Below are 24,955 nucleotides of genomic sequence, written 5' to 3'. Positions count from 1 at the left end.
CTCTGTACCAGCTTCATCTTTTAGTTATAATTTTCTGGCTCATGTGTGTTTTTTAAAACCAGATCCCTGAGAAAGTTGCATTTTTCCCCTTTTATCTAATGTTAAATAAATCCACCAGAAACATCCTACAGCTGCTAGTTATTTATTTCATTACACAGTGTAATTTTTAAAAACTAAACTAAACCAAATGACTGAAAGCTCACTCTAGTTGTTTTCAGGAAAGATGGGCATTTCTTGGATGTAGAAGAAAAAGTCAGCTGTCCTTTGCCATCATCTAAACAATCAGACAGTTTGAGTTTGTTCCCATGGGGACACACATTCTGTTCAATTCACTGTAAATATGCACCCTTGCATCTTCAGAGTAGAATGGCACACAGGCTTTGTATTTGCCTATTATACCCTCAGGATTCCCAGGGCCTGGAGCAGTGCCTGACCCAGAATAAGTGCTCAGGAAATGCTTGTGGCATGGACGAATAACTAATTACTGAAGGATAGCACATGAGATGCTCAGTGAATATTTGAATGCATGCTTCTTTCAGCAGTTGGGTTTGTATTTTGGATTATTATCAAAGTAAAAGTGACAGATTTCGGCTGGTCCCTGCACTCTTCCTGCTCCCCATCACCTATTGTCGTTCTCTTTGCTCATCTTCATTTGAAGGTCACTTACTATGGGAGCACCAAAGTGGCGGGCAGATTAAAAGGATAAGAGTGATAATGTTGAAGAAATATTTTCTGTCCTTAACAGTATCTCTACCATATATTACATGGTAAAATAAATAAATAGATGCAATGTGGAAAGAGACTCATTGTACTAGGTATCTTTTGACATGATTAAAACTTAAAGATGTCACCTAAGCTGCCAAACATGTCTCTGGAGGGCATGCTGAGCAGGTGTGGAGGGGCTGGCAGGAGCAGTGCTGGTGTCACTGAGGCAGGGTGTGTGTGTGTAGAGTTGGCTTCACAATTGCCAACCGATGATTTCTCATCTGTCACTTTACAGCTGGGTCTGTGTCCCAGGAGACAAAATCCCTCCATTTAATTAGGAAAACACTGCTTAGAAATCCTCTCAATTAAGCCTTGTCAACAGAAGCTGTACTAGATTGTAGGTGTAAAAACTGGAAATTGGGATGACTGGATGGATATTGAAAGATAATTTTAACATATATTTAGAACATTTATTTTAGACTACTAGAAAACTGCTGGCAAGGCAGACTAATTTAAAATTACTCTGATGAGTTTCTAGTTGAAATACACAAAGAACCTAAATAAGAAACCTATAGGGTTAGAGCAGACTTTGTCTAACAAATTGGGTATAGTTTGCATTGCCTACTATTAAAAGCAGGAAGAAAAATAATATAAAACACCCATCATTGGTAGTAAGAAACCAAAACTTATTTCTATTTAGTCAGCCTTTGCCTGTGGGATTTCTCAAGTTTTATTTTTCTATATTGAAGGAAGAGATGTCTATCAGACACAGAACATTACTGTGGGTGGTGGTGAGTCATGTTGTGGTATTTTGTATAATGACTAAGAATGTTGGCAGAAATCTTACAGGCTGAAAACCTGTAAGGTTTGGTCTGTGTGTGTACACATCCCTTTTGAAATTTAAAACTCTGTTGGTTTCCATTTATGTCTTTCTTAACTGGTAGGAGCAGCTAATAGTTCACGGAGTGTACCTCTATTTAGTATGACAAAAATCTTATTTAATGTTCAGATTCCAAACTATCACTGAGAAGATAAAATACTGTTCTCAGGGTCATTGTGGTTAAATTTTAAGAGCTATGTTGGCAATTCATAGCTCCTGGATGTGATGGTCATTTGCTGTGATGGGGTTGGATGTTCATAAATTTAATGAATTATCACAGCCTAATAGTACATTTTCCCCATACTGCCAAAATGGCACCCTTCAGCCCACCATATGCCTTGCCTGGCCTTTTCCCCCTGATGGTATTTATCACCGTGTTATATGACTTGAGGTCTGGTCATTTGCCCCTTCAAAGGTTTGACTTGTTTCTGATAATGTTGAGTTGTAGGATAGGAGAGAGGGTTAAATCTGGAGAAGGCGGGCATTGCCAATTAGTGGTGGGGTGTATTTGAGATGAACCCAAGGGTTGCTGCCTGCTGGGCATGTGGGAAAACTTTGGCATATGGTCAGGTTAGGATGGGCAAATACGGCTTGTTTGCTGTGAGCAAATACTTGGTATATTTAATTTGAAGGAGAGAAGTGAGCCTTGTCTGAGTAATAATATAATCAGGAATTCTGTGAGCTCTCTACATTGAGTCAGGTAGATGCTTACCTTGTCAAGAACCATTAAAAAGTAAAACACACATAAAACTCAAACCACCAAAAACACAAAACAATGAGTTGATTGTCAGGTGACTCCAAGGGCCTATCTTAGCTTCTCCCTCTCATTTTTCTTCTCCATTCCCCCAGCATTAATTACAGGTCCTCCTACCTGTGAATGTATTGGTATGTATATAAAGAATTCGCTTAACTCATTGGAAATAGAAATGCTGAAATTCTTTATTAGAGCTTTCTGTTAGTAGCTAGAAACTTACTTGTTAGCTCACTGAAATTTAATGATTTGGTAGGTTTTCAAGGAATGAATGCTTTTAATATTGCTTTGGAGGTTTTATAAATAATCCAATGTTTTATTTAGTTCACATCACTGAAAAGAAGTTTTCAACTCATTCAAGACCCTTATTGTATATTATTTAAAAATTCCTTCCCTTGCTTTATCTAGCAAATCAGTCCATTTCCTGAGATTTGTTTGTACTGTGCTGATTGTTTTCTGATTTCTGTAGATTTCTCAATAGAGCTGCCTGCTTACTCCAGGGTATAGGACTAGTGAGATTTCTTTGTCCCGAAGCTTTTCGGAACCTTTTAGGTAGGACCTAATATTGTGCTTTGTTAGGGATGAAGCCTAGGACTTTAGTTCCCACAGCTGGGCTTCTCTTCAAGTTCCTTTCTTTTTAATAACATATATATATATTTATATATAATTAATACCTTTCCTCTAAGATATTATAAATAATTTTATAGAGATATGACAAATGTAATTAATCTCTTCTCCAAGAAGAAGGGTTTTGTTGGTTTTTCAGAAACTTGAACTTTCTGTAGAGAGGAATGATACTTGGCAAAAGTGTTTCTCCTTTCATCACTCACTAAGTCATTTTCCTTCAGCCAACTTTAAAAAATATCTAATAACATGAAAAAAAACCTCTATGGCCAATGAATGGAGCTAGGCCATACAAGTCTAACGTGTAGTGGCAGAAACTAAATTTGTTTTGTTTATCTTTACATTTATCAACTGCCAGTCCCCAAAACAAGTGGGCTTGTGATCAAAAATCCTAACATGTGGTGCTGTTGGAGGAAGATGAGGTGAGGTGGGGCAGGTTGGCAAAGGCCATATCATGAAGGGTCTACACCTATCAGCTAAGGAATTTGGACTTTATCCTGAAAAGAAAGGGACCTGTTGAAGCCTTATGTCATCTTGTCTTCCTAACTAGATTCTAAATTCCATAAAATCAGGTCTGTTGCTCATTTTTGTATTCTTTATAATGTCTGGCCATGGTCAGCGAGTAAGTGCTGATTGATCTCTAGGGCTGTGATAATGTCTGAGTCTTGCATGCTTGATTCAGCCATATTACTAAAATAGAATGAGTCAGAGCACAGAAAGTTTTGGAATGGAGGGGTGGGGGTCTTATTGCATCCTGGGCATTATGCCTAGGCACCCCCAGTTATTGTCTAATTTAATCTGTGTCACTTTCCTTGCTCAGAATCTGCCAATGGCCTGAGTGCTCTTAAGATAAAGAACAAAAGTTCTTAGTGGTCCTCCAGGCTGCTGCTGTTCAGTCTGCAGTGCTTTTTTTTTAACCTATTAATTCCTAGCCATCTCTCAGCTAGCTCTCACTTTCCTTCCCTGGAACAACCTTCACTGCCGCACCTTTCCCCCAAATAAGGGGGCCTTTGAAGCTCAGCTTCCCGTGTGATCATCATGTGATATTTGATTTCCCTTCTGCCTGCTCAAGAATCTGAGCTCTGTGATACCATTTTGTCCTCTATACCTAGCACAATGCCTGACATTTAATAGAAACACTTTTTTGGTTGCATGAATGAATCCTTGAGATAACTGTCAGACATATACTATCACTAATTTTTCAGGAGAAAAAATTGAAGTTCAGAGGTTAAGTCACTTGTTCAAGGTTGCACAACCCATAGAGCCAGACCTGGAACTCAGGGATGTCTGACAACAAAATCCTCCTCCTTCTGCTAACAGATAGCATGCATTTTCATATTTGCATCAGCGTTGTGATTCTGCCTACCTGTTGAATGATCGATAGAATGAACAGGTTCTGGTGCTTAAGAATGTGGGCTCTGTAACCAGACAGTCTAGACTCAAGTTCCTCCTCCACCTTTGTTACCTTGAGCAGGCTACTTAATCTCTCTGAATTCAGCTTCCTGGAAAATGAGGTAATATTACCCACTTAATAGGATTGCTGTGAGGATAAACTAAATTAATTCATATAAAATTCTAATACTAAGTACACAGAATGTGCTCACTAATTGCTGGTCGTTACTATTACCAGTATCCATTAATTCCTTCCCTTTTTTTACTGTAATCTAAAATTATATCCAGAGACCCTATAGCAATTTTTAATTTATTTTATGAAAATTCACTTCTTGCATGAAACCATCTGCTCCTAAGTCCTTGTTCAACTGTGCTCTCTCAATTCTAAATTGGTCATTTCGGTGTCACGGCAGAAGCAGAAATTTTCTACCTATAAGAGCAAAATGTGGTACTATTAATAGCCTTTGCTCTGAATATTTAGATTTTAGGATTCATATTTTTTTGCACCTCAGCTCAGTTAGCAAAAACACAGTGCCGTAGTGTAGTAAAGGATGTAACATTAATAACACTGTTCGCTCTCTTACAAATCACAAACCTTTCCCCAAACTAGGCACGAGATTATCAAGCTGTTAGAATAACTAACCTGACCCCCTTCCCCCCAAGTAATCCTAATTGTTGGGAAGTGATTTATGTCACCATTATTTTCCTCATTCATCAATAGATGAAAGCAGGTGTGTGACTTACAGGAAATTAAAAAAGAAAGGAAGGAAGAAAAATAATTACTTCACATATATAATAGTTGCATGCCAAAATTATAACATTTTTAGCATGTTCCCTCTAGTGGAACTTTCTCTAAATATTGTTCTTTGCCTCGTTGTTCATTGTTGAAATTCTTAACTAGCTTTTTTATAGTTAGTATGTAATAGCATGTGGGTGTGTTTTAGTGACTTAACTGCTACCTTTTTTTTTGTTAGTATTATTGATTCCAGAGAAATGAGCAGAGAGAGGTGGGGGAGGAGAGAGAGAGAAATATCTATCACCCCCCATTCCCCCCCCACACACACACACAGGCACACGCACACCCACGGGGGATGGAACCAGCAACCTGGGTATGTGCCCTGACCAGGAATGGAACCTGCTACCTTTTGGTGTACGAGATGATGCTACAACCAACTGAACCACATCAGCCAGGGCTGTTTACCTTGTTAAAGAAGATGTGTTTAAATGTTGAAAGAAATAACAACAGTATAGTTGCCCCCACTGCCACCCCCCGCCTTGTCAGGCATTGCTACATGCTTAATTGATGTTTCTTATCCTCACAAAAGCCCTGTAAAAGAAATGATATGCCCACCCTGGAGATGAGGAAGTAGAAGTTTAATAAGATTAAGAACTTCCCTGGGAAGCGGGAATGTATCAGGCCCTGAGTGGCTAGGCCCTGGCGGTACATATGGGTGTTAATAAGACAGAGCATCAGCGGTAACCAGAAGCAAGCCTGGCAACGTACATGGGGTTATACGTGGAAGACCGTCAGGGCCAGCTGAGGAATGCATGGTTCATTTTGTAGGTAAGGTGGAGCGAACGAAGTTTTTGAATCAGAAGCTCAAAATAGCACAGGTGCTCTGTTTTTAAGGTGGTGGTTTTAAAGTGTGGTCCCCAGACTAGCAGCAGCGGCAACGCTTGGAAACTTATTAGGAATGGAAATTGTTATACTTCCTCCCACCTGCTCAGTCCTAAACACTGAGCGACCAGTGATGCAAGGAGTCCTCTGGGTGATGCTGGTGCTGGCTCAAGTTTGAGAATTCATTTCTTGATGAGTTCTAGCCTTGCTGTAGGAAGGAGTGCAGGGCAAGGAGGAACATGTGGAGGCTATTGCCAAAAGCCAAGGGAAGGGTTATTAGAGCATAAGTTTGGGTGGTTTCATTGGAAATGAAGAAAAGGAAAATCATGAGACTTTTCAAGGAAGAAATAATAGGACTTGATGATGAAATGGGGTGTGAGTATGAAATAGGAAGTCAGTGTTCATGCGTCGCAGAATTGCCGATATACACCAAAGGCATTCAGAATGGGTACTGCTTATACTCCTCAAGGATCTAAGCCTAATTGTGCATTAATTTATAGCATCTTTTTAAAAGTCTTAGGCTCACCAATCTGCCATGCTCAGCTAGATAACTTTCCCTGCAGAATAACAATGGGCCAAATGCTCAATACCGACCATGGATTGAGTTATCAAATGCCAAGAACTTTCCTCTAAGCACTTTATATTCATTATCCCATTGTTGTTATTCATTAGTTATGGATGTTTATAAATTGCCTTTCCTCGGTGTCTAGTCTAAGCTGCACACCACTGTAAAGTTAATGTTTCCAGACACTGGTCTGAGAGGCCAAGAGCCTGGGCTCTGGAGTTAGACAGCTCTGGGCTGAAAAACCCAGCCATTCCTTTACCAGGTGTGTGGTCTTGAGCAAATTACTTACCCAGTCTTCTGCCTCAAGTTCTCTCGACTGTATTAAACAGGGATTATTATTACAATGAGGATGTGATAATGAGTGGAACTCTTAGGGTTGCTCTGAGACTAAATGAGAAAATGCCTGCACCATGCTTGGCATGTAAGGTACTGAATAAATGTCAGTGGAATTTATGGTGATGAAGATGTCACTCCCTTGCTCAGAACCTTCATCCCTTCATCAGCTTTCCTTGGTCAGGACAATTAACTCCTTAGCCTGGCATTTAAGACTTTCCACAAACTGGTTTCTCTACCTCTCAAAGCTTTTATGTGATGATGCTTTACATAATCCCAGTGCTTCAGCCAAGCTGGTGTGTGTCCCCCAAACACACCAAGTGTGTGACCCCACCTCCACCTTTGATTCTGTTCTTTCTCTCCTCTGATCACGTCCAAATCCTTTAGGGCCCAGCCTGATACTCAGTGTTTATGGAGCCATCCCTAGCAAACCCTGATCTGTAATACAATTAATCCTTCCAAACTCTAGCGCCTGTTGCCTTTACTGATCAATGGACTCTCTGCAGCAGTGCATGTGGCTCAGGATACTCCAGTCCATCTTCTGCCCACTTCCCCGAACCCTTTAGTAAATGCAGTGCCTCATCTCTCGTGCTGTGCTTGGTGCCAAGCTCCGTGCCAGGATTGCCTTCTTGATAGTGGTAACATGCACCTTAACTTAGGTTCCTGGTCTTCTCTGAGTTCATTTAAATGCGTGTTGATGTTTTTGGTTTGTTTGTTTTCTCTGTCCCTGGTGATGCTGATAACTTACTCGTACGGATAACAAATTATTTCTGAAATACTAATTATTATTTTTCTTCTCAGGATGAACTTGACCTCACAGACAAACACAGGGAGGCCATGTTTGCACTTCCAGCTGAGAAAAAGTGGCAAATATACTGTAGCAAGAAAAAGGTAAGATATACCTTGAATATATGGTTAACTGGAAAATTATCATTTTTAATTCCCTTTGCTCTCCCGTGTCACCACCAGAGTTCAAACAGCTGTTTATAATGTGCAAACCAGAATGACCATGTTCTGTTGTGGCTTTGGTGCTACCTTCAGTAAAGGGACAACTCCTTGGATGTTGTTTTTATCAGCGTTTCACTGGACACCACTTACCTACCTTGTACCTGTAACTGTTAATTCATAATCCTATACAACTGAGACCCAAAATAACATTGGCTGACACGACGACAAAGTCCCCCCACCCCTTATGTAAAAGTTTATATACTGGTATAGGTAGGTTAGGGCTAGTATTGTGGGGGTCACATCCTCTGTGACCACCTTCTAACAGCTTTTCATTTCACCATCTCTAAGGCCTTGTCCTCGTGGTGGCTCTCCAGCCATTTCACATTCCTAACTAAGGCTGGAGGAAAGGGGAAGAAGGAAAACCTTCCCCCCTACGCTCTTAGGGACATGCCCTGGAGTTATGCACTCCAATTCCCCTCACCTTCCACTGTTAGCAGATGGCCACACCTCACTGCAAGGAACACAGTCTTTATTCTGGGTGGTCACTCCCACTTAAAAGCTGGGGGATCTCTTACCTTCACAGAAGCGGAGAATGGATATTGGCAGCAAAACCCCTAAAGCTCTTATTTCCTAGCATCCAGGGCATAGGCATCGCCCGGAGGACTGGAGATCCTGCAATAAAGTTCAGTCTGCCGTCCTTTGAACCCTGGCAGATTCTTAGATATTCCCATTCCATTTTTGGAACCTGCTCATGGCCGACTTTAGCCACTTTCCCTCTGTTCCAACGGAGACTTGAATCAAGCTGGGGTAAGAGGAAGGGCACGGACAGCACCCAGGAGAAGTGTTACTTCTGTCTCACAGGCAGTGGACACGCTGATTACTCACTGTTGTCCCAGGGAAATAAGAGCAAACTGCAACAATCCAGTATCTTTCCAAGTCATGGTATCAGTCAGGGAAGCCTTTCTCAGGTGATTTGTATGATTGGGGCCTCCATTTGCCCATGTGCTGTCTCTTAGCAACGGTCTCCTCTTTGCTGCCTATGTAACTGGCATGCCAACCTCCAGAGCCCTTCTCCTGCATGAACCTGCCGGTGCCCCTCCCCAACCAGACTTGACGTTTTGGCACCATGTTTTACTCGTCTCCATAATCCAGCTTCTGATACTTTGAAATGAATGTACCACTGATGAGTGAACCGTAAGTTATCATTACATTAAACTGAACTGTCAACATTTTGAAGCACATTCAATTCTCCACCTGAGCAGTTACACTATGTGTGGGGTTTGGTTCTGGGGCCCTTGCTGAGAGACAGGTCCAGCTGTAACTTCTCTGTGTGAACCTCAAGCCACTATCAGATCAGACCAAGCGCAGCCTTAAGGGCTCCCGTTCAGTCATAACCAGGAAGATGTGTTTGTGAATGAATCTGTCCCCTTCTCCTCTTCCTCTTTGTACACATCTTGCCAACTAGAAGAGTTCTCTTCTGTTGAACTGATTGTCATGACTCAGGAAGCAAATAAAACACGGAGAGAATTTTAAAATGAAATATAATGTGCTCAGTTCTGCAGGTGATGTATAGCGAGGTCTTTGGAAAAGGGAACTTTTCACACAGCTGTCTTAAAGACCTGGCCCCTGGAACTGAGAACAAAAAGTCCTCAAGTGCTTGTGTACACAGAGGACATTGTCTATTTTGGCTCATCCGAAAACAGGTTTTTTTTCTCAAAGTTAGGAAGCAATATGAAGCTGGGATTGAAATATGCACTGGAGGAAAGGAAAGGGCAGGCAAATGGGAGCAGCTCACCGAGGGAAAAGTTTTCTTCTTTCCCAGATTTTATTACACCCTTGACAGCAATTGAAAGTTAATCATGGAAACTACTGCCCCTTAGATTAGAAAAGGCAAACCCTGGGGAATAGTAATGACCTCGGGCTCACAGCTGCTGCTCATTTTTCAATTTCCAGGGGGTTTTGCAGTACGGATATGGACGTGGCCACTGGCTCAAAATCCTACTCTTGGTGGGTGGATGGCCCCTCCTGCGCGTACCTGGCCACATTGCACAGATCTCTGAGAATACAGTTCTGCAAGCTTCATCCCAACAGCTTGGATTTCTTATGTGACTTAGTAGTGGCGCCTCGGAGTGGGGAAGGCATTTTAACTCTTTGGGGAGTCCTGTGGGCATACAGATCTGCCTCACTTTAAAATGGATAGTAGCAGTGCTTGACTAAGGATGTTGATTAGAGCTTCTCACACTGCTGAAACTAGACTATGCCTTTGGTCTAAAATGGGCCTTTTTGAGCTCTTAATAGATCAGGAAATAACGCAGTGAGTGAGAGAACACAAGCACCTGAGCACAGAATGGCACGATGGTTACCTCTCTTTCCAGAATGTGCCCTCCTGAAGGACAGGTTGGCTCTCTCAGAGTGGAGCCATGTTGGCCATCCTTAATATGGAGGATGGATTATTTTCCTTAAGCATCTCATGTAGCCTTTTCAAATCAGGCTTGTCACTAGCAAGCCAAACCAAAGGCTGAGGGAAAGCAATCCACCCTTGGCTCCTTTACATTTCCCATCTTTCAAGATTAGAACCCAGGGCATTACAGACCTTCTCACACATAGTGAGGCCACCGGTTAGAGGCCCACAAAAGCCAACAGAAACAGACACCGGAGTTGGTGAAAGACAGGCTTTCTGTTTAAAAGTGCACAGGACTGGGAACTGAAGAGGAGGCCAGATCTTTCTCAGCCAAGTGGCTCTTTTCCATCCAAGAGTGACTAGAGTCCCAGCAGTGGCTATCTGCTTATCAAGCTCTGTGTTCATTTCTCAAACTTCTCTATCTAAGTCTCTGGTTGAAAAACCTATTTCCAGAGCCAAAATGAAAGCAGCAAAAGTATTTCTGGTTCTAAAAGAATTGGAAGGAAACTAATTGGAATTTTGCCTAATTGAGTAATCCGGGGGAGAGCAAGAGATGGATGTTGTGGCCTTGTTGAAAGTCCAAACAGATCTGTAGGAACAACTGGACTGGTTGATCAGCCATGGTTTGTCATACGCAGCCATCCACTGTCACATTCTTTAACTTTCATGAAAGATCCCCAAAAGGTCCTGTTGGTGGGGCTTGATGGGGGGAGGGGTATATTTTCAAATAGGAAATGTTTGTGGTTCTTATCTTTAAAGGTAATTCCCTTTTTACTTCCAATCACAACATACTCTTTTGTTTAAGTGAGGTTTTTCCCAGTCTCCAGCCAGAAACTGCATCTGTTAACAATCTTTTGGATTTTAAACTGAAGCTTTTTAAACAATGAACCATCTGACCACGAAAGGCATCTGGCCATGCTGTATTTGCTTATTGTTAACATGATTTTTAAACCCTGGGAAAAGCGAGGAGCAGGTCTTCAGAGAGGAGAAAACAAAATGGTGTATCTACTGTAGTATGGTGACAGCAATCTTATCAGCACAGGAAGGTACCTTTAATGGCAGCTCTTCACAGGGAGCTGTGCCACTGAACCAGTCTGCATAGTATCTAAAACATGCTTTCTCTCCTCTTTGAGCTTCTGAGTTTGCAAAGTAAGTGAATGGGGCTAGGCCCTGTTAGCTGTAGTGACACCAGATCTTTGCGGCAAAGATCAGGATTTAACGACTGCACCTAATTTTTCCTCCTTTCATTTCTGATCTCTAAAGCCAAGGCTTAAGTACAGGCTTTGTAGTATTCACATTACATCTCTGCATCTTTCAAGGTTTACTTTGGAGAAGGTGAATTTTTTCTGTGCTGCTGAGTTTGTTTGACTCAATTAAATCATTCCAGAATCTCACCCAACCTGGCCGCAGTTCAGCTGTTGTGATTTGTGCAGAGTACTGATTCTGAAGACATCTAGCACAAGTGACTGAAAATTCAGCCCATACTTTACATGCAGTCCTTTTATTTGGTTTGCATATCCTAATTGGATCTCCTCCCTGCTCCTCTCCCCAGAAAGGAATTCTTTCACCGAACACACACACACATACACACACAGAGAGACAGATTAAAATTGCATTGTGTATGGTCATCAGGATGCACTTCCTTCAGATCCTTAAAAGTTGAGGCTCTCCTGCGTTTGAAGTACACGGATGGAGTGGTTTAATCAAAACACAGATTTAAAGGAACATGTGCTAAGTGGTGGAATTAAAGACAAAAGGAATCATCAGTTCCCTCACAAACTATCAAACAAACCAGCTAAAAAAGAAAGTTGGTAGGTTAGTCCTCTGGTCGTCCCCACTACCCTGAAGAGAAGCTGCAGTGGGTCTGCTGGGAGGGGAAACATGAACGGTTAGGCATTTGACCTGGAAGATCTGATTGGAAGGACAAGTTAGACATCCTTTTCTTTCTTCACTGTAGCTATTTCAATAGACATTAGAGTGAGTTTTGCTTTTTCAGTGCCCACTTTGCTACATGTCAAGAACTGGGAGAGGGAACCAGTACATGGGAGACAACTAGATTTCAGTAACACTATTTCTAGACTTCTTGAGAAGTACCTGGTTTGGTCTCCTGCCATTGAGTTTTCACCCCGATAATAGATTCCAGTTGGCATTTGTGCCTCTAATGCTAAGAGGTTAAAGAAAGTGGCAGATGTAGTAATAATTAGAAGTAGGATTGGGCTGTCTTTCCCCCTCTATTTCTCTGAAGACTAGATAAGGAAAGCACAGTAGTTGGGAGACAACGAGCATTTCCAGGCTCTGTGTCTCTGAAACTCCCTACCTCATCTACATATTTCCTGGCTCTGAGAGATGAGGATTTGTGTATAATCCCAGATTGAAATGGTGAGAAATAGCAAGCTTTGAGTGGGGCACTTCACTTAATGAAACAGTGCAGTTGGTGAAGGGCAGGTTGATGTGTGAGTCACCTGATGTGTATTGAGTACCTTCTCTGGAGCTAGATCCTGAGGATGATTAACCAATAAGTCAATTTTCCTGGAGTGAGTGGTACTGGTAGGAGAAGCAGATAAAATCAAATAATTGCAGATCTTGTCCTTAAGCTTCGTTATGGGGTAAGCAGACAGGCTCTGGGGCACAGAGGAAGGAGCCACCGAGGGTGTATGCATGTGACTGGGAGAAGCTCCTTTGCCACTCTGACCTATCAGCGGTTATGCTGGGAAAGGGCTGATGTTGTCATGCTTTCACCCCCTCATCTAGAACAGGCTCCTTTTCCAACAGTCGAGCTGTGTTTGCATGCACTGTACACTTTCCCTCTTGATTTGTACTTTGCTCTTTGTTGCTTTTGCCAATGCTTAAAAGGCCAAGTTTAGACTGTTGGCCTAATCTCATCTTTACTAAACACAATTTGTAGGGCTTGTTTGGAAATCTATAAAGAAGCTTAAACTTTGGTAAAATGAAGACATTGGGGGCGGGGTGGGGGCAGAAGGGGGAGACTGAAATAACAGGTTTGTTCAGCCTGGAGAAGAGAAGGGTGGTTATACCCCAGCGGAACTATAGAATCTGTTGAAATATTGTCAACTTGCAATTGGTAAAGAGCAGCTGCCCCAATAAAAACCACACCGACAATCTGATTCTTCCCCCTAAGGACCCACACAGTCTTTCTCCATGATTCAGGGGCTCCAGGGTGAACTCCTAGCACGGCACAACAGGGGGAACGCGGATGTAAACTAGGGGAGAAGGAGGATAGGCTGGAGTCCACAAGGACAGACTGAAGCCCATGTCAGTTCTCGCTGCCTCTGCCTCCAAAGACGGAGGAGGATCCAGGGAAAGGTGGAGCAGTTGCAGAGCGGCCTGCTGCTCCACGCCAATGAGGTTAGTCAGCAGATAGGGGACAAAGTGGACAAAAAGGTACCCACTTTGCTCCCACCCGCCACATCGCCCCTGAGAGAGGCCTTCTGTGGCTCACTGACCCAGAAACCTACAAGAAAGGGTGTCATTCAGCCTCGCCAACTTGAACAGTGCATGCAAACCAGTGTTTGTGTTGTCAAGACAACCCTGGCTCTTTTTTCATTGTCTAACCCAGGGACCCTTTTTCTTTCCTTCTCTCTCTTTCTGCTCTTACCCAGCGGCATTAAAACAAAGGTGAATGTAAACCACCCAGAGTCTGTCAATATCATTTATTAGGCAGTGACTGAAACCATGGTGATTTTGGCCCTGATGAGATTTCTTTAGCTTTCTGCCCTGAAATCCACTAAAGGCGTGTTTCACCTTTCCCCTCCAAGCAGCGTAATCTCAAAGCTAGCTATTCATTTTTTTCCTTAACTTTATTTTTATTACAAAAACATGCCATCAAAATGAGCACCAAATTTTAGGTTAGAGTACAAAATTTAAGGATTCTCTGCCTCTAGCAGCCCTTAAACTAACATTGTATTCCAGTAAGGGCATTTGGTTCATGAGTATTTATTTGCCTCTTCTTCATATAATCCCTTTGTTCAGTAACACCAGTTTGGAGTATGTTTTCCTCCCTGTTCTGTCACTCCAGCCATGCCGGCTACCACCCCTGCCTGGTGGTGTCCAGAGTGGTCCAGGGCTCCAGCTTGTGTTTTCATAAATGTTGACTCTCAGTGCCTAGCTTCACTAATGCAGAAGCAGTAAGCAAACTCACCCACAGAGTGAACCAAAACACATCCGTCTTTCTTCTTTGGTGCTTGGACAAGCAAACAATCTAAAATATTGTAGACACCCTCTGAGTCTTCTGGTTCTACATACAGTCCTGTTTTTCAGGCTTGAGATACTGCTAGCGAAAGGATACAACACAGAGGTTTCATTAAACAAGTCAATTTTCACAAATAAGTAACTTATTAGGTTGAAGCGAGCCAGATTTACAAGGGCCCTGTTCAGCAACAACATTTGTTCAGAGTCTCAGCATTAAAATTCAATAGCGCGATCTAGCTGTGTGATTTCCAAGTTAAGCTAATAAAACAGAACTTCAGTGTTGAGATTATAAAAGAACGTCGCGGCAGAGTTGCAGATACTGTTACTGATGGAAGTCTTAAACCTAGCGACCAGAGCAGACAGTCTGGGTTCCAAGAAATTGGCACTTTCTAAAATTTCTAAAAAAGCAAAAAACTAACAAACCTCAAGTCATGGGATAAATTATTATTTGCTGGTTGATTATTTTTGTTATGAAATTTTTAAATGTACAAAAAAGTACAGAATATAATAAACAACCATGTTTAACAAATGCCAACATTTTATCATATTTACCTTGGATTTTTTAAAAAAGACATAAAGCATTTTAATATAGTTGAATCCCAGTGATGTCTTCTATTCTGAAGGTGGTATGTGGCTTTTTTCTTTAACCTTATTTTGCACATGTAGATTAATTAAAAATATATGGTATTCCTTTATTTTAACTGTGATATAGTAATGTTCATTAAAGGGAAATGCCACGGTTTAATTTTTTTATTCCCCTTTGAATAATATTTCCAATATTTTACTATTAAAAATGTATTGTAATGAACATATTTGTGCATGTGTTCAAAAATTTCTCTAGGATAGACACCTAGACATTTAATTACTGTGTTGTTTGATATGAACATTTTACCTGTAATTGCCTCCAAAGTGGTTGTAACAACTTATACCTATAGTAAATTAGTTTCCAACTGTCTGAGGGGAGAGAATTATTTTCCCATTACCCTGATCAATCAATCACTTGGCATAAGCTTGAATGTTTCAGGTACAAGAAACTGTCATTAAAGTTCTTCCATTTTCTCTCGTATGTCTTAGCAAGTCAAATTGAAGTAAAATTTACTGAAATAGAAGGTGTTCATTTTAAAAAGAAAAACCCAAGGGTTAGAAAATGAAAAGTGTTCCATTCAAATACCATCAAGGCATACAAGGTGTTAGAAGTACATAAAAATGGACAATTCACCCAGCATTGTGTTTATTTGGTTTGACTGCAAAGGAAACTGCTCTGTGTATGGTTCATCCTTCCTCTCCTCTAGATCTTTTTACACCCTGAGTTCCAGCCCCAGGCAAATTGTGTTTCCCTCTCTCAAGCTCCTGATTGATGTATGCCATCACCCAGCCAGGAAGTTCCTCTGGGGCATCCGCCACTTCCCTGACGGTGACTAAGGTGCAGGTGTAGAATCAGCACATCCGCCCAAACAAGCAGCTTAGCTGTGGCTGGAAATCACACAGCAGCATCTTCATCTCGAGCATCTCCTTATAAAATTGTGAAAGTCTTTCTTTTTCATACTCCTTGATTCCTTCGAATATTAAGAAATTGATATGTGCAACTTGCTGTCTGGCTATCCCTCAGGCCTAAAATCTGAGCTATGTACAAGTCAGCTTATGGATTTGGGGATTGTTGGTTCTTCAGTCTAGAGATACTTAACTCTGCTTTCTTCTTCATAGCACTGTACAAACAATGAATATGTATGTGCTTCATGGATACCATCTCTCTTTGATGTTTCCTCAGACTTGCCTTTCTTCATTGAGTCATCCCTTTATCCAGGGCCTTGCTTTCTTTGTAATTAGGGAACGCCAGGCTGGAAGAGGGTGGACAGAATGACCTTGTGTTTGTGTTCATTTCGAATCATTCAAACAACAGTAAAAACAAATAAGTAGGCAATGTACAGCTGAACTAAGCAATGTACAGCTGAGAAAAAATAATTTCTTAGTTGTACAAACCAATTGATGGGGAGTCATGGGGAGCATGGGGTTGTGTGTCCCGTGGAGCTCTATTCTGTCCTCTGGAGTGGAGGCCAGAGAAGCACCTCCCACAGCTTTCACTCTGCTTGTCACCTTAGTGCTGCACTGTGGGGAGAACATTCCTGTGTAGGCTCCAGCCACTGGAAGAGACTTGGAGCTCTGGGTTTCAATGGAAGCCCAGGGCGGGTAGTGGTCTTAAGCTGCCGCAGAGCAGCTATCTTTGGCTTCCCAGTCTTAGTTCTTAACCAGGTCCCTTTTGAGAGCTCGGGTACAGGACAAATTGCATCTCCTGTCAATTGCAGGGTGAGGAACAGTGACTATCTTGGAGCTCTCAATCTTTGTCGTAGAGTACTTGTCAACAGTGCTATTGTGTAACCAAGGTTCTGATTGCAACTATTTGGGCCTCTGAGCCCCTTGCCTCTGTGGATTGAAACACATGGACATAACTCCATTTCACTTCCAAATCTGCAATCTGCACAGTGAGCGAGTGGTCTGAGTGATAGCTCTATGACTGGTAGAAAGTGATATCACTGTATCTCACATCCAAGAATCTAAAAGTAGCTCCCAGTCTGGTATCAGCCGAACAATGGACCCCTGAGGGACACACAGCACAGGGCTCCCTCCAGAACAATGCACATCCTTTGTTTCGGTATTCCTTAGGGCTGTGCTTCCTTCCCCGGTTAACTGAGCACACAATGGAGAACCTCAAGCAGAGCTGACAAAAAGGTTTATCTTGATTACTAACTCTGAACAATTGGGGGTTGAAGCCTGAAGCATTTTGGGAAGCATTAGAGGTTATGAATAGGATCAATAAGAATAGTGTGGTAACTGATGAGCAGTGTCTTCCAAGACACATGATGGGGAAATGTGTCATATGTAGCAAATATTTGCCATCTTTGTCTTTGAGGGCTCTTCTATAGTTGGATGTAAGTATCATACTTCCTACTTCTTTTCTCTTGGGTCTCTCCCCGGTTCTCTACAGAGTCTCTAAGTGCTGTGGCACCTACTTCCATAGAAAGAATGCCGCAAGCCTGCCTGACCTCACGTCTCCAGGAGATAGGTTTATGAAGAACATCAAACAGAAGGAAGTTTTTTTCTGATATCTTTGGAAAAGATGTCAGAGAAAAACAAAACCACTTTCTCTGAGTTTTCCATATATATATACACACACACATATATATGAAATAAGTATACGCATATATATTTATGCATCTTTTTCACTAGTAACTCTTGCACACCTAATACTGTTGCATCTATGTTATGCTTGGTGCATTTCAGAATTTCACACACACACCCCACTCTTCCCCACAGAGTAGGAAGAAGCTTTGAGCTTCCATGTAAGTTAGAATGCACTGCTAATACCTCTAATTTGGGCTTCTCCTAATTTCTTATACTTCAGGAACCTAGTGCTTTGTGAAAGTGGAAGCTGGTTATAGTAGAAAGACTACCGAAGAATACCAACTCTAAATTACGGTGTCTTAAAATTCCCTTGTGCTTCTTCAATGAGGTACAGAACAACATTTGACTTAAGCAATCTTAAGATGGCATCCCCATGCCCTCACATATCTGAGACAGTGATATCTTCCAACTGATGCTTTTCTTCTTTATTTCCTTTTGCCAAAAATGTTGTCAATAATTCAGTAGTGTGCCACAGAGTCAGTGATGGCTTAAAATTAGAAATAAGGTTATGACTCTCCTTCTAGGGGATAGTTAGCTCTGTCTTAGCATTTTTCAGTCATCCTGAGAATGCTTCCGTGAATGGAATATGCCTTTGTGGGCTTAATGTTTCCCCTGATTCTCTTCTTAGTTTAATTACTGTTTTCCAAAGTCCTCCCTTTATAGCCTCGTGTTAAGCATTATATTGCAAATCATAAACACACTTTGATTGTTTTCCCAAGAGTAGGTTACAGAACATCAAAACCTGCCTTACGGCATTCTGAAAAGCTGGTCTGGTAGCAGGAAATCTGGTGGCAAGATGTGAGGCAACAAAGACCATTGACATCACTGATTGGATTTCCACACTGCAAAAGGGTAGTGATGTGTGTCCAGACATGCAAATTTACCAACCAGCTGATCCAATCTACTGAGGACTGTAGCACTCCATGGTGGTTTATGGGTCAAAGACTTGACTCTTAACAAGCTACATAGAAGTAATTTGTTTTATGTCACTGTATACTTTGTGTCACAGGCAACAAGGGAATGTGGGCTTGTATCATTTCTGAAAATAATAATTGAAGAATGTTTCTTTTCTTTTCCATGAAAATGAGGGGAATTGTCATCTAAAATTGCCTTCAGATGTTGGAGTTGTACTGATTGAGATTTTTAGGCTCCAGTCATATTCCAGGCTGTGAAGTGCTTTGCCAAAGAAATGATTTGGTTAATAAATAAAACAAATGTCTCATAGTTTGGGAAGTGGGATGTAAAGTCTCAGTTTTTAATTCTAGGTAAGGATTATGACTGTTTTTTAGATATATCGGAACATGAAATGCATTTTCCCCCAGGATCCTGTACAGGTGACTTTTAAGTTTTCAATTCTTTCAAGTCAGCCAAGGCCTCTTCAGGAGAGAAGAGGGTGTTAGAACAAATTGAGCCCCTGCGCTGTTCCAGAAATGCAGTTGGTTTCTGTACTCTTGAAGTCTTATTGTCATTTGTCTGTTTCATTGCTGCTGTTCCCATGAGGAGAGGAGGTGTCTTTAAAGTAGTACTCTTTTCTTGCTTTTCTGGGGTATGTTATTTGGGGAGAGAACAAAAATGATAGCTGATTGAGAGCTGCTGTGCAAGCCGGATTTTCAATGTGCTAACATTTCATTTCAGGTCATTCAGAAATTTTTGATGATTTTTACGTGTAGATAAAGTTTGCGACAATAAGAAAATAATGTAATATTTTATGCTATCGAGGAAATGTTTCAAAGCATTTTTCTCAGTAGAGCTTTGGATTTTTATTTTGAAGATACATTGATAAGGACTGGAGTTTAGTAAAAATGCAGGAGTTAATAATACTTGACTGTTTCTTTTTGTCATGATGAGAAGAGGGAGTGAAGTCTATAAATGAATACAGTTCTTTGTAGCTCTACTTGCAAAAACTGAGAACCTATTGTCAGAATAAGTTTGTGATCTTGTAAGAAACTCAATGCTAAAGTTTGGAAACATATTCTCATATGTCTCCTCTTGTATTCATGGATCACTAACAAGCAAAACAGGGAACTTTGCTCTCTTATTTATGTATTCTAATATCAAGAGCAGTGCCTTGGCCATTATAAAACTCAATAAACGTTTATTGGATGAGTAAATGAATGAAAAGGAAAGCAAATGACTTTTTAGATTCCGTTCAGCACTGTGAATTTTAAGTATGATGACAGAGGGTTTCTGTCCTGCCCAAGAGAAACCCTATGTTCAGCAGTGTAGTGTTAACCAATTAACTGCCAAAATATTTTGAATTTAATTTAAAAAGGTCCGCCACTTGCATCTATAGACGCTTATGACATACAAATGGTTAATATTGCTCCCAAGTTATGCTAAGTGTTATTCTTAAATGTCATTGGATTCCAGACCAAACTATTGGGCAACAGTGGTCAAGTTTTGCTTATTTTCAGGCTAGAGGTGAAGGGTGTGGGGCGTGAGTCTAAACTCAATGAACTCATAGCTTTTGTTTTGTTTTATGAGCAGAACAAGAAGTCTTAGAAGTACTCCCAATGATTTGCCCAACAAACATCTGGACAGGATAGAGGACCAGGTGCAGCTGTGCGTGTAAGGTAGATAGAGTGGAGTGGTCTCCGTGGTTTCAAGTCGGAGATCAGTGATGTACGAATAGAAACTGTGCCGCACAGCCTAGACAAAGCAACAGAAACAGGCGTAACTTAGGTGGGAGAAGCCTGGAGCAGAGTATTAGTCATACAACTTGGCTTCCACATTACACCTTTATAGATGGTGTTCTCCTCAACTAGGAAAGTACTAGTCATGCATCTCTTATTCTGCTACACTGTAATTATATTGAAATTACTGAATGTTCTGTCCATAGCATTCTGCAGAGTAACCTCTACTTTTTACTATCTTTGAGCTATTTAACAACTCTGAAAATTGTTTTAAAAGCCTGATAGTGCAAATAATTCTTGCCCATTGAAATGCAGATGTTGAATGCAGTTGATTATGGTCCTGTTGACCGGTTTTGTATCTATATGTAAAGAGATGCTTATGTGTGTCTTTGCTCCTCGGATTCTCTTTTTGAAGCCATTGTGACATCTTAGCAGTTCCCTCATTTATTAATGAGTTCACTAAAATCTTTGACATAAGTTTATGTCATGATTTGTCCTATGTCAATATAGAATTTTTAACTTAGAGGATTGATCAAGGGGCTAACATTCTAAATGGTCTGAGGTCTTTAGTAATATTTTAGACTGGAGTACATGATATGATTCCAGGAAGCTCTCTGGGAAAGTGTGCATTATATATCGATTCTACTGAGCTTTAGATCTACCTAGACCAGTGAGGGGAAGGAGCAGGGCTCAGGGTTTCAAAAGAGGTGTCCGGCTTCACACCCATTCATGGAAGAAGTTCCCATGATATTTGAAGAGAGGATGGCTGTACAGGAGAGGAGTAGGGGCTCAGAAGCGTGATCTAGAGACCTAAAAAACAATGCTCTACCGGGGCTTAAACATCCCCCAGTTTCTCCGCAGTCCCTAGTCATTCATTTTTTAATTCATTAACTTACATTTATGTTTAGAGATCAAGTGTCCTCAAGCTTACAACAAGAAAACTAATTTTACTGTTACTAAAATAGAGATACCCAATGCAACAAGGACTGTGCATTTTTACCTCTGCTTCATATGGCATGTGTCTTTTATTTCTAAATCGTAAATGCTGTTTGCTGTGGACCATCCGGAGAGCTAGCACTTGTTTGTTTTCCTCTTGGGAGACGCTGGTCAAATCGTCCCAATGTCCTCTCAATATTTATGTATTTAGGGACTGTCTAGCATTGTACATCACTGACAAGCCATGTGAGAAGAGTCCTTTCATAGGAATCGAGATATATTTGTTGGAGTTATTTTCGTGAAGGGTGAACATGAGGGTCTGATGAACTTATGGAAAATGTGAGATTTATTTATGAATTGAGGAAGATAAACTTGTGCTATACAGCCAGTGGAGAATTTTTGGCTTGGTTAGAAAGAAGACTTTGGGAGAACATAATAGCTCTATTCAAATTGTTCAAATATTTGCTGGGTTATAGCTCATAGGAGAAATTAGACTTACTCCATTCAGTTCCCAAGGGCAAAACTAAGGCCAACAAGTGCTTGAAGTTATCAGGAGACATCTGTCGATTCAGTATGGGGTGAATTTTCTAACAGTACTGGCTGTGATTGTGGACCCCTTCGAGCCTTCTCTCTGAGAGCACACAATCGATCACTTGCTGATGACATATAAAGGACCCCTGAGAGGGGAAATCAAACTGGGGTGTCTCTAGGGTGAAAGACCTAGCTCTATAATCATGTGATGGTTTTCCTTAAAAACATACAGATGTGTTGCAGCATTAGGAAATATAGGGATAGAAGTTTGCTTTTCTTCGATGATCCTAAATGCTAAACATGAGAGCTACCCTCCAGTTTTTCCAGAAAATGACTGGCATTCTGACCCTTGGAGGACGTGTAGGGTTTCCTGGAGGATGAAGAAGCTTCTATTCTGTGTGGGCCCAACCGGATTTTGGCAACAGATGAGCTTGATGTATAATTGTGGCAGTGACCAGATAATGTAACCAGGACCGGCAGACCCAGGAACCACATGACTCTTGAAATGTGACAACATACGTAGGAGTTATTTTTTTGAAACCAACTGCTGCCCTTTGGCAAGCTTTGGATATAAGATGTAGCTTCAGCCCACTGTCGGGTGAGAGGTAACATTGGGAGGACTGAGGAAAGGCAACAGTCTTTAGGGAGCCTGGATTGTGGGCCTGCTGGTTCTTCTCTTAAGAACCTGGAGAGTATTATGCTAAGTGAAATAAGCCAGTGAGCAAAAGACATGTATCACATGATCTCCCTTATATGTAGAATCTAATTATCAAAATAACCTGACAAAATAGATCCAGAAACATGGAAGGATGCAACAGACTGAGGATCCTCAGAGGGAATGGGGGTAGGAAGAGTCCAACCAAAGAAATTATATGCATACTAGAGGCCCAGTGAACAAATCTGTGCACGGGTGGGGTCCCTCAGTGTAGCCGGTGATCGGGGCCAATTGGGGCCATCTTGCCCAGTCCCCATCTCACCCAGTCCCAATCAGGGCCAATCGGGGCGGGTCACTGACCACTAGGGGGCAGCTCCTGTGTTGAGCGAATGCCCCCTGGTGGCCAGTGTGTGTCATAACTACCATTCGGTCATCCAGTCATCCAGTCATAATGGTCACTTAGGCTTTTATATATATAGACTAGAGGCCTGGTACACAAAATTTGTGCACTCGGGACGGGGAGGGCTCCCTCAGCCTCACTTGTGCCCTCTCACAGTCCATGAGCCCTTGGGGGATGTCCGCTCTCTGTGGGGAGCAGGCCTAAGCTGGCAGTCGAACATCCTTAGCACTGCCACAGAGGTGGGAGAGGCTCGCCAGCCGTGAGCCTGGCTTCTGGCTGAGCAGCGCTCCCCCTGTGGGAGTACACTGACCACCAGGGGGCAGCCCCTGCATTGAGCATCGACCTCCTGGTGGTCAGTGCGTGTCATAGCGACCAGTCATTCTACCATTCGGTCAATTTGCATATTAGCCTTTTATTATATAGGATATAGATATGAATAACTCATGGACACAGACAATAGTGGAGTGAAGGTCTGGATAGGAAGGGGGTCAATGGGTGGAAAGAGAGGGGAGGGATATCTGTAATACTTTCAAGATAAAGATAAATTAAAATAAATAAAGGAAAAAAACACCAGGTAGGCACATCCTAAAATAAAGTATCATTAAAAAAGGGCTTGGGGGGTGGATAGAAACAGCTAGGGGCTAATATCAGGATATGCCATGCTATTTTAACTACTTTTAGGGAGTAGTGAGCTTGGTAAGAACGTAGATTTTTCAGACATAGTAGTTCCTGCTGCTTCTCTAGAAAAAGTGCAGGTTACTGGGAAATTCCAAACACCCTATGAGCTGATCTTAACTTACAGCTGGATTTACTGGAGACAGAGTGGCTTCACAAAGAGGAAGAAGCTTGGAAAACAGTTGGTGATCAAGTTAGCATTCTTATGTACTCCCACCCTCTTGAGAGCCAAACTCTATCTAGTACCAACTGTGGCCTGTGGGCCGGATCTGGCCAGCCACCTGTTTTTGTAAATGCAGTACTATGGAAACGTGGTGATGCTCATCCTGTGAGTTATCTGTGGCTGCCTTGTACACATACAGTGGCAGGGTCTTATAGTTGCAACAGACTGTGTGGTCTGCAAAGCCTGAAATATTTATTATCTGGCCCTTTCCAGAGAAAGTTCTCCAACCACTGGCTTCTAGGCTGTTCCTCTAGACTTCATCGGGCCCATCTGTTGAGGAGATGCTGGTTATACATTACTGAGGCAGAGGGGAAAGTTGGCAGAAGTGATTAGCAAGGCCTTCCACAAAATATTTTTCCACCTTCCATTGTACCTGTTTTTTCAATCCAGTTTCACCCACATTGACTCCTGATTTCCTGTCACTCACTTGAGTATGGTAAATGCCACACACATCGTGAAGAAATGCCTAAGAGAATAAAATATTTTGGCCTTTCTGCCTCTTTCTAACTAGAATTTTCTAAAAATTCTAAGCAGAGAATGAATTTATTTATTAGTATACTAGAGGCCCGGTGCACAAAAATTTGTGCACTGGGGGGGTCCCTCAGCCCAGCCTGTGCCCTCTCACAGTCTGGGACCCCTCAGGGGATGTCCACCTGCTGGCTTAGGCCCACTCCCTGGGGAGATTGGGCCTAAGCTGGCAGTCAGACATCCCTCTGGCAGCGTGGGAGCCCTCTCCCAGTGGAGGCTGGCTGGGAGCAGGTGTCTGGGATTTATTTATCTTCTATAATTGAAATTTTGTTGCCTTGAGTGGAGGCCACAGCCAGCCAGGGCAGGCGGGAAACTTGGCTTCCTCCATCACCAGGGCAACCAAGCCTCCTGTTTGCTCCAGCTCCCTGGCTGCTGGCCGCCATCTTGGTTGGATTAATTTGCATGTATTTGCTCTGATTGGCTGGTGGGTGTGCCTTGGGCATAGCAAAGGTATGGTCAATTGCATGTTTCTCTTTTATTAGATTAGATGGTGGTGGATCCATGGAAACCAGAATAGTAATGACTAATGAAACAGGTGACCATTTTGATCACTACCAAGGGATAGAATTTCTTGATCCTATAAATGATCACAGTTAACATGTTTTCTAATAACATTTTCTTTACAAATGTAACAGGTTTTTACTATTTAGTTGCCTTTGTCCTATACTGCAGATTGTCAGAATGAAATTTACTTCATACTATTATGCCAAAATAATACTTTTGTGCTGTTGAAATTCAATTGGTTAAACTTTAATATATCCCTGCTAT

General features: G+C 41.7%; 1 protein-coding gene across 5 annotated transcripts in view; it reads left to right on the top strand.

Moving 5' to 3' along the window:
* Positions 1–24,955, top strand: part of DAAM1 (dishevelled associated activator of morphogenesis 1) — a 155,737-nt gene that overhangs the window by 75,294 nt on the left and 55,488 nt on the right. For all 5 annotated transcript variants that reach the window (XM_006767659.2, XM_006767660.2, XM_006767661.2 and 2 more), the window contains exon 3: positions 7,670–7,759. In XM_006767659.2, the coding sequence (XP_006767722.1) occupies positions 7,670–7,759 (90 nt within the window). The remainder of the gene's footprint in view (positions 1–7,669; positions 7,760–24,955) is intronic.

The sequence above is a fragment of the Myotis davidii genome, unplaced genomic scaffold (assembly GCF_000327345.1).
Source record: "Myotis davidii unplaced genomic scaffold, ASM32734v1 scaffold281, whole genome shotgun sequence".
Taxonomy (NCBI): domain Eukaryota; kingdom Metazoa; phylum Chordata; class Mammalia; order Chiroptera; family Vespertilionidae; genus Myotis; species Myotis davidii.
The sequence above is the reverse complement of the archived record's forward strand: the minus strand, read 5'-3'. Positions and strand labels throughout refer to the sequence as shown.